General features: G+C 43.5%; 1 protein-coding gene across 3 annotated transcripts; it reads right to left on the bottom strand.

The window, feature by feature from the left end:
- Window positions 1–988: 988 nt before the first annotated feature.
- On the bottom strand, window positions 989–8828 carry LOC131344205 (zinc fingers and homeoboxes protein 1-like). Of its 3 annotated transcripts, XM_058376309.1 has the most exons (4): window positions 8190–8715; window positions 7303–7467; window positions 6213–6467; window positions 989–5722 (listed from the first exon to the last, which is right to left on the bottom strand). In XM_058376309.1, the coding sequence occupies exons 3-4, from the start codon at window positions 6370–6372 to the stop codon at window positions 3417–3419; spliced, it is 2466 nt and encodes an 821-aa protein (XP_058232292.1). In that variant the 5' UTR covers window positions 6373–6467; window positions 7303–7467; window positions 8190–8715; the 3' UTR covers window positions 989–3416. The 3 variants fall into 3 exon arrangements, with proteins under 3 accessions (XP_058232292.1, XP_058232293.1, XP_058232291.1); XM_058376310.1 differs by lacking the exons at window positions 7303–7467; window positions 8190–8715 and adding an exon at window positions 8724–8828; XM_058376308.1 differs by lacking the exon at window positions 7303–7467.
- Between the last annotated feature and the right edge of the window lie 34 nt (window positions 8829–8862).

Raw genomic sequence — 8862 nt, 5'->3', positions numbered from 1 at the left:
TCTCCTCTCTTAAATTACAATAGATTCATTGTTTCGTGATTGTGGCCTTGTGAGAGAAGACACTGTGTATAAAACAAATCTCTCATTCTGGTACGACATGCTGCTGAAATGTTTGTGGGTTTCGGAAAAAGAAAAATGACTAATTCAATTTAAGCCTGTAAATATTTAGTGCTGATGGAGTCTGGTGGATTGAACAGAATGGATACATACAACTGGAGAATCTTTCCAACTTCGGCAAAACGATTTTTTTAGCCATTTGTACAGTCAGTTTCCTTTAAATGACATACACTACTTTGCCAAAAGTTTTGGGACACCCCTCCAAATCATTAAATTCAGGTGTTGGGTTCAGCCCCTTAGTTCCAGTGAAAGGAACTCTTAATGCTTCAGCATACCAAGACATTTTGGACAATTTCATGCTCCCAACTTTCTGGGAACAGTTTGGGGATGACCCCTTCCTGTTCCAACATGACTGCACACCAGTGCACAAAGCAAGGTCCATAAAGACATGGATGAGTGAGTTTGGTGTGGAGGAACTTCACAGAGTTCTGACCTCAACCTGATAGGACACCTTTGGGATGAATTAGAGATTGCGAGTCAGACTAAAACTGGGACATCTGCCTTTACAGTTGTTGATCATTTGGCTGCCCCCTGTGTGTATGAGGGTTCACCACAGCAGAACATTTTTATCCGGGCTTGGGACCAGCACTGCAACCAGTAGCTGGGGTTTGGGCACTGGCTAGGAATTGAACCCGGGCCTGCCACATGAAACCTACCACCGATCCACCAGTGCCCTAAGGAGTGGCTCACCGCTCTAATTCATCCCAAAGGCGTTCTATCAGGTTGAGGTCAAGTTCCTCCTTTATAATAAAACTAAATATATAAACAATCATATCATTTAAAGGAAACTGTAGCTAAAAAAATCCTTTTTGCCCACATTGTGGCAATTAAGATTAAGATATAGCAGTTTACAAATAACACAATAACACACTGGATTTCATCTAAATTTATTGTTGTCCTCAAACAAGTAGAAAATATATCTTCTGTCTAAACCAAGCCACAGCCTATTAAAACAGTTTTAAATTAAAAGCATTGCACAAGGCGTATGGCTCTGGAAAATAAAGCTTCTGCCACCGATTCAAATTTAAGGCTCGGTATGATTTCACAAGTTACCTCCATGATGGTGCCCGATCGTATTCGTGGATCTGTATGAGCTTTACTGAGCCTTAGAGTGATTCTAAGTTGATGGTGTGTAAATGTACTGCTGTTAACATGACTAGTGACAGATGTAAAGGAGGCAGCAGGCCACACGAACACTGCTGCAGTTCACAGAACACATTTCCAGGAAAAAATAATAATAAAAAAGCATATGCATCATTTTTAAAATCTAGATGAAAACTTTTTTTTTTTTATGGATATGTTGCAGAAAGGTGTGAGATTTTTTTTTTTCAGACAATACTTATATAACCGTGTGTGTATCTCTTGTCTACAATACACTACAAGTGCAGGATCACATGGAGGACACCAGGCAATAAATGTTCAACGACGAGAGAACGATTCAAGTGGAGTTTTAGGCAAAAACTCTTTTAAAAAAAAAAATAATAATAAAATAAAATCACACTAACAATTCAGCGCACACAAAAAGGGGTCACCGTACGAGCACTCCACTTGGGCCACGGAGGGATTTGTCATCATCATCATCATCATAAATACAAACTTATAAAATTGCTTAAAACGACTTATAAAATGCAACCATAAAATGTATGTACAAAATGAGCAATCTTTTTTTTTTTTTTTTTTTCTCCTCATCCTCTTAACAGCTGCAGCATGCAATATTATAAGAGGGGACAATTAAAAACAAAAACAAAAAAAATTCAGGGTATAGAAATTGTCCGATCCTTTTCATAGAAAATTAAAACTGACCAAAAATATTAGTTATTAAAAAGTGGGGCCATTATCTATATAACAGATGCCTTAAGGTTTCACATGGGAAGCAAATCCACTCTGTCCCTGTAAACCCTCATGTTCTGTTCAGTGCAGTAAAAAAAACAAAAAACAAAAAAAAAACAGATTTTATATCGCAAAAAATAAATAAATAATTTGCTGAAAAGGGATGGATCATAGTATATAATTACTATTAAAAATATAAACAATTTTTGTATGCATGTGGACACTGACATCCTTACTAAGTGTCCGGGCAAGAGGTGACGGAAAAAAAATAAAATAAATAAAATAAAATAAAAATCACATTTTGAATTTTTGATATTAATTTTAAAAAATTATGAATATTTAATGCTTTAAACCAGCTTGGTTTTTTTTCCCCCTGGCTAAATAAATATTTTTATAAAAATATTCACAAGGGAGATTAGTTCAACATAGGTTGAACAGAACATAAGGGTTGAGCCTCAGGTAGACATGGGAAATACAAACGACAATTTGTTAATAAGAAACCACGAATTAAAAAAAGGGGCGGGGCTTTAATAAAAGAGTCCGGGTGAAACGGTGCGGGGGGCGGGGGTTAAATAACAGGGTCCCACTCCATTGTACAGGCACTGATAACTGTCTGCTAACAGTCTTCTGCAGCTGTCCTCCATCATCTCAGACTCCAGATGCTGGGAAAGTCGCATGGTGGTCATCAGAGCTCCAGACCTTCACCGGTTGTGCTGTGTTCGTTTTCAGATGACACTCAGTAGATGTAGAAGTGAAGGATGAATGCGATTGGCCTACTATTACCAAACGGATTTCATACAAGACACGTTTTCATACTTGAAAGCCATTGGATGGCTTAATAGGCAGGGTTTTTTTTTAAAAACACCAAACAAAAAGTGCCCAAATTTTTTTTGTTTGTTTTTGTGCATGTCTCTCGCTCTCTCTCACTCTCTCTCTCTTTACAAACACTCATAATTACATGATTGACTATTTCCTTTCACAAAACAGGGAACCGTAACATTCAGCAAAAGTAACTTTGGCACCATAGATCCTCCTTGTGGCCATGGGAGGAACTTTATTTTTTTCTTTAAAAAAACAAAAACAAAAAACATCTGCCCATAACCTGAAATGAAATGTCTTCTTTTCTTTCTTTCTTTCTTTTTTAAATTATAGACAAATTGCACATTTTGAAGGTACAGACTGGCTGGGCCAGGATTCTTCATTTTGTGTGCAAGACTGTTCCGAGATGAACAGAGCCGAGAGACTTGAACCTCGAATTTGTGAAGAGAGATTCCACAGAACCAGTCATCACTTGTGTGTCTGCAAATTTCCAAAAAAACAAACACTAACAGTAAGCTTGGATAAGAAATTGAGAAATGTAAAAAGCGGCGCAAGCAGGATTAGTCAAATGTGTGGTAACTGGATCGTCAGTCACTCTCTTTTTCACAAACTTTTGATTATTTCTGAACCAAGCTAAACCAGCTGATGGATCAGTGTTCCTCAGACCCTGGCAAGGTTTTTCGAGCGCTTTGTGGGGGCTCCCAGGAATCGCTATCATCTGTATCCTCATCATCGTCGTCGTCGTCGTCGCAGTCGTCGTCGCCGGCGGCTGAGGGCCCTTGCTCTTCGACCGCCATCTCGTTCTCCCCCTCGGACTCCTCCTCTTCTTGCTCGTTACCAGTGTTATCTTCAAAAGGATCTGCGCCCATGTCCACCTTCCTACCGACCTCTGCGAACCACTCCCTGACCTGCTCGTAACTCATGTTCGATTTGGCTACCAGCTCATCCAGGTCTTGCTCGTTCAAAAACTTGTGCTTCAAGTAGTATTCCTTGAGAAACTCTTTCCCGGTCTTGAACTTCATCGGTGGGGACTTCTCAGAACCTGTGGATTTTCTGGCTCTCCTGCTGCGAGACCTCCCCCAGCCACGGTTCCGAATCCTCCGTTTCCTGCCCTTGTTACCATTCAGACCCTCTAAGTTGCCGCTCTGGTAATAGAAGTACCATTTAAGGTTCCCGTTCTTCCAGGCATATCTGGTATCTCCAAACCAGTTGACGATGTAAGACCGGGGTAGCCCACTTTCCTCAGCTAGCTGGTCATATTCCTCGGCAGATGGCCACTGAGTGCGTACAAAGGCGCTCTTGAGGACATGAAGCTGCTCTGGAGTTTTCTTTGTGATCTTTTCCTTGGACAACTTTTTTCCTCCCGTTGGACTCTGGCTGTCTTTACTCTGGGAGGGCTTACCGTCCATCTCATCCATCTTTTGTTCCGATGAATCTATGACAGGAGTTTTCCTCTTCTCCGTGAACCACGCATCAATCTCCCGCCTGGTGAGCTTTGTTTCGGATCTCAGGCGACTCAGTTCTTCATCCGTCGGGGTGTCGCATTTTTGATAGCTCTCCTCGAGAATCACCAACTGCTCTGGGGTCTTCTCCTTAAATTTCTGCAGAGTGAAGTCTGGAAACGGGTTCCAGGTCTTGCGGGTCTCCTTCTCTTTGACGGGCGATGGTGTTGGAGATTGAGGGGTCTCGTCGCTAGAGTCGATAACTATGGTGGCACTGCTGTTGTTGGCCCGGGAGCTCTCGTGGGGTATGCTGAAGTGGTTGTTTTTCGAATTGCGCTGATTATAACGGGTATCGCTGAACCACTTCTTGATCTCGCCCTTGGTGAGGTTGGTCAGTTTCATCAGCCTGGCGATTTCTGCATCACTGGCAAAGTGGTTTTTCATGTAGCTGGCTTTCAGCTCAGCCAGCTGCTCCTTCGACTTCTTTGGGCGCAGACCAAAGTGATCGGCGTTGAGGGCAGAGCTCTCCTGAGGAGTCAGCGATGGTGGCTGGACCGTCGTAGCTCTTTTTGTTTCGCTAACAGCAGAACTGGTCTGACTAGCCGTGATCTTCGATGCCTGGCTCTGACTGGGCATTCCTGCAACAGTCAGCGTGATAGGGGTGGTGCCTGGCAAGCTGTTTGCGGTGCCAACCTGCGTCAGGACCAGGCCTGGCTGCCCGACTATTTGGCAAGTCTGAAGGATTGATTGAAGACCATTGGTGGCAGAGAGATGGTGAGCCGGAATGACTGTAATGGTCTGTGGCACCGTGTGGACTGTGCCATTAAACTGTTTCCTTCGAGCCTCTTCAACTTCCTCTGGCGTCCAGCTGACGCCGTGCTTCAAACGCTGAGCAGAGAACCAGATCTTTATCTGCTCCTCTGAGAACTTGGTCTGGGCTGCCAGGCCCATAATCTCAGATACTGATGGATAAGGGAATTTCTTATAGGTGTTCACCAGAAGTGCGTTCGTGTCCATGGCCACGTTGTAGGTCGGAATGCTGCTCACTGGGATCAGGAGCTGGGCCTGAGCACTCTGCTGGGCCTGCAAGGCTGACAAAACCTGGGCTAGGCCGGCAGGAAGGACTGTAGCAGGGTTCACGACTGGCTTCTTTTGCTCAGCAGGAGATGGATTGGGAATGCCAACAAACACACCAGCTTTCGTGGAATCACCAAGAATTGGGGTTGTCATATCTGCTGTAATGGAGGCTGTTTCCATGGACTCCGGATCCCCTTCGCTTTCAATTAATGAATCGCCCTCTTCTGCCCCTTTCAGAGACACTGCTATTCTTTTGGGCTCAGGCTTCTTTTTCATGATAGGAGTTTTGCTGAGAGAAATTCCAGTGATGGAAGGATCTTCACTGTCCTCTGTTTCAGCCTGTACGTTTCCTTCAGCAGTCAGATCTGTGACTGATTGCTCTACAGCAGTTTGACTTGGGCGTTTTCCTGCAGCATGGCTTAAGCTGTCTTCAGGCTCTGAGAACAGGGTGAAAAATAAAAATATTTCAGCCTTTGCATGAGGACTACAGAATAAACACTTAATCAAGTAAATTGAATAAAAATGTTGTAGCTGCCATTTATCCAGGTACATCTACCACAGAAGTGCATTTTGGTGATGCTGCAATGCACATTTCAGTCAAAAAATGAGGATCTGACTAGGACTTAATTTGTGGTGAACTATTTCCACAGCAGTGATCATGATGCCTGGCATCACCAGAACAAAACCCTGCCAACAGTGTGCTGGTAGAGGATGATCAACACACACTGTTCATGGACAAAATAATCTATTCTGAGAATGAGCTTTTCTGAGAATCGGCCAACGCCCAAATAATATCTGGTGAGGAGTCACTACTGTGGTGCTATAGATTCAGTAGATGATTGTCTACAAAGTGCACTGATATGATAGATGTACCTGGCAAAAAAATAATGAGTGCATGCTGATTGGCTTGAGTATACCAACCCTTACCTCCTTCACTGTCCAAAGGAATCACTACACCCTCTGCAGGGCCTTCGGCAGTGTTTTCGACTCCCTCTTCCCCTGCAAGGGTTTCCATGTCCACATCCTGCTCCACTACATCTGATGGAAGCACCATGCAGGGGGTGGTGGACTTCCTTCGGCTCGACATTGTGTCTGTAGCACCAGATAGGCTTTGAGACGGTAAAGACTGTCTGAAGCGGCAAGAGACTGTATTCACATGCTAAAAGTTTGCCCCACTCCAATCTGTTGAAGAAAAACAACAGATAAACCTCACATCACATGACTTCATTTTAGTTAGTTAGCTTCTTAAAGGAAAAATCCATACTGAACGGTTTGCACAGTTATCTTTAAGAGTAACGTGTCTTTTCAGTCTTGAACAAGACTTACTTTGTACAGCTGACTCTTTAGTTTAGACCGGGTCTACAGAGTTTTCTACATTACCCACAAAGCCAATCGTGATGATAGTGTCAGCAGCTGGATTTAGCATTCACTTCATCTCTACCTAAAGAGAGTGATGCAGCAGCGCTTTAGTCTGGCTCTCGGACCTCATCTATAAACTCTGCTCAAACTCTGATAATACCACCAACTTCACATAATTACAGTAAAGGAAGTGTTTTCTCAGGTACTCAGAAATTTTAAGGAGCGTGTCATTAACAATAAAGCAACAACGCCCCCTAATATGAATGCAACGCCTGAAGCAGGTGGAAATTTGTGTTCATTTTGCATGTTAACTGTTCTGTTCAGTCCTTTATTTGTATTTAAACCACACACAATGTCGTAATCACCAGGTCCAAAGTTTTACACTAAAGCTTTAGAGGAGGACTTGAAGTGCAAGTTTATCATACACCAATCAGGCATAACATTAACATTATGACCACCTGCCTAATATTGTGTTGACCCACCCCCCCCCGCCTGCCAAAACAGCCCTGACCTGTCAAGGCATGGACTCCACTAGATCCCTGAAGGTGTGCTGTGGTATCTGGCACCATGATGTTAGCAGCAGATCCTTTAAGTCCTGTAAGTTGCTCTATTGGGAGTTGCTTCATGGAGGATCTTACAAGACTTAAAGGATACTTACAGAATGCTTCTGATAGACGCTGACCACTGCAGACCGGGAACACCCCACAAGAGCTGCAGCTTTGGAGATGCTCTGATCCAGTCGTCTAGCCATCACACTTTGGCCCTTGGTCAAACTCGCTCAAATCCTTATGCTTGCCCATTTTTCCTGCTTCTAACACATCAACTTTGAGGACAAAATGATGAGGAGATAATCAGTGTTATTCACTTCACCTGTCAGTGCTCATAATGTTATGCTTGATCAGTGTATAACTGCCCTGCGCCTTAGAGTCCGTCTTTACTACACCCATCCTGGATTTCTCAATACTTCAACGTTGATCTCTGGTAAATTTGCAAGAAAATTCCCTTTCTTTCTTTTTGTTTTGTTTTTAGGAGCAGTAAAGACCTCCCTATTCTGTCCATTATAACTGCAGACCTAACTGCCCCCCACCCGGTGACATCATCACGGGGTCACACACACCCCCCCCATCTCACATGAATTAACCAGGACCAACTATCATCACTGGACTCACATATAAGCACATCACATACACTTTCATTCTAAACAAAACTGTTTCAATGTGGAGGTTTTTATTACCCCCCCCCTTATAACTGTGTTATAAACACGCAGGGCAGGCGACTTCTTGTCTTTCGCTTCCTATCAGTTTAAACGAATCAATAAAAGAAAAAAACAACTGTGTAGAAATATTAAGAAAAGAAAGAAAGAAAGGAGTCAAGAAAGCAGGTTACTTCTTCACACAGCTGGTTATTATCAGCCGTTATAAATGATTTATAACGCTTGTGGCGAAAACTTCAGTATTTAGATCTAGTGTTTTGAGTTACAGTTAGCCTCTGGTTGTCATTCCATTCAGGACCGGACACGAGGATGCTAAGCTGCTGTAAACTCACCGGGAGACCAGCTCGCTGTCCAGCACAAGCCCAAAGGTTTTAGTTGTTTTGTTTTGTGGATTTTTTTGTGTGGCTAATGCTAAAAAGCTAGCCCGCTTCGCTTCCCTGGTTCAAACTGCAGTAATGATGCTAAGCTAAGCTAACTCGGCGGCGGGGTCAGCGCTTTTTTTTCTCTCCCCCTCGGTCGCTGGATGTTTTAGCTACGGCGATAGATGCAGGGCGAGTTCCGTAGCACGCCTTGATTTCTGTCCACATGCAGCCGTGTGCGTAGAAGAAACCCGCTCTATTTCTGAAGCATTTGTTAATCAAACGCAGCGATAATTTGAGCCTCATTTTAATGCCATTTTTTTCCTCTCTCTCTCCCTTAATGATCAGGCGTCTCCGCTGTCAGTGTTACGTGTTTACGTCATCGCCAGGCGACTCCCCACCGCGACTTCCAAAAAGGCCATAAAACGTTCAAAGTTTGTTTTGGTTTCTTTTTTGCGCGAATCAACACGCAGAACAGAAGGTAAAAACGCGTCAAGTAAACCTTACTAGGAGTGTCCGGGTCATGCACGGTACCGCGTCCGAACCGAGTCAATCGGCTGCTGAAAACTTCCGAGGGTTTTTACCCACGTAAACCGACCAATGAGACCCAGAGCGGTCACGTGACTCGATGGAAAGCAGCGCACGG

This window comes from Hemibagrus wyckioides, linkage group LG23 (assembly GCF_019097595.1).
Source record: "Hemibagrus wyckioides isolate EC202008001 linkage group LG23, SWU_Hwy_1.0, whole genome shotgun sequence".
Taxonomy (NCBI): domain Eukaryota; kingdom Metazoa; phylum Chordata; class Actinopteri; order Siluriformes; family Bagridae; genus Hemibagrus; species Hemibagrus wyckioides.
The sequence above is the reverse complement of the archived record's forward strand: the minus strand, read 5'-3'. Positions and strand labels throughout refer to the sequence as shown.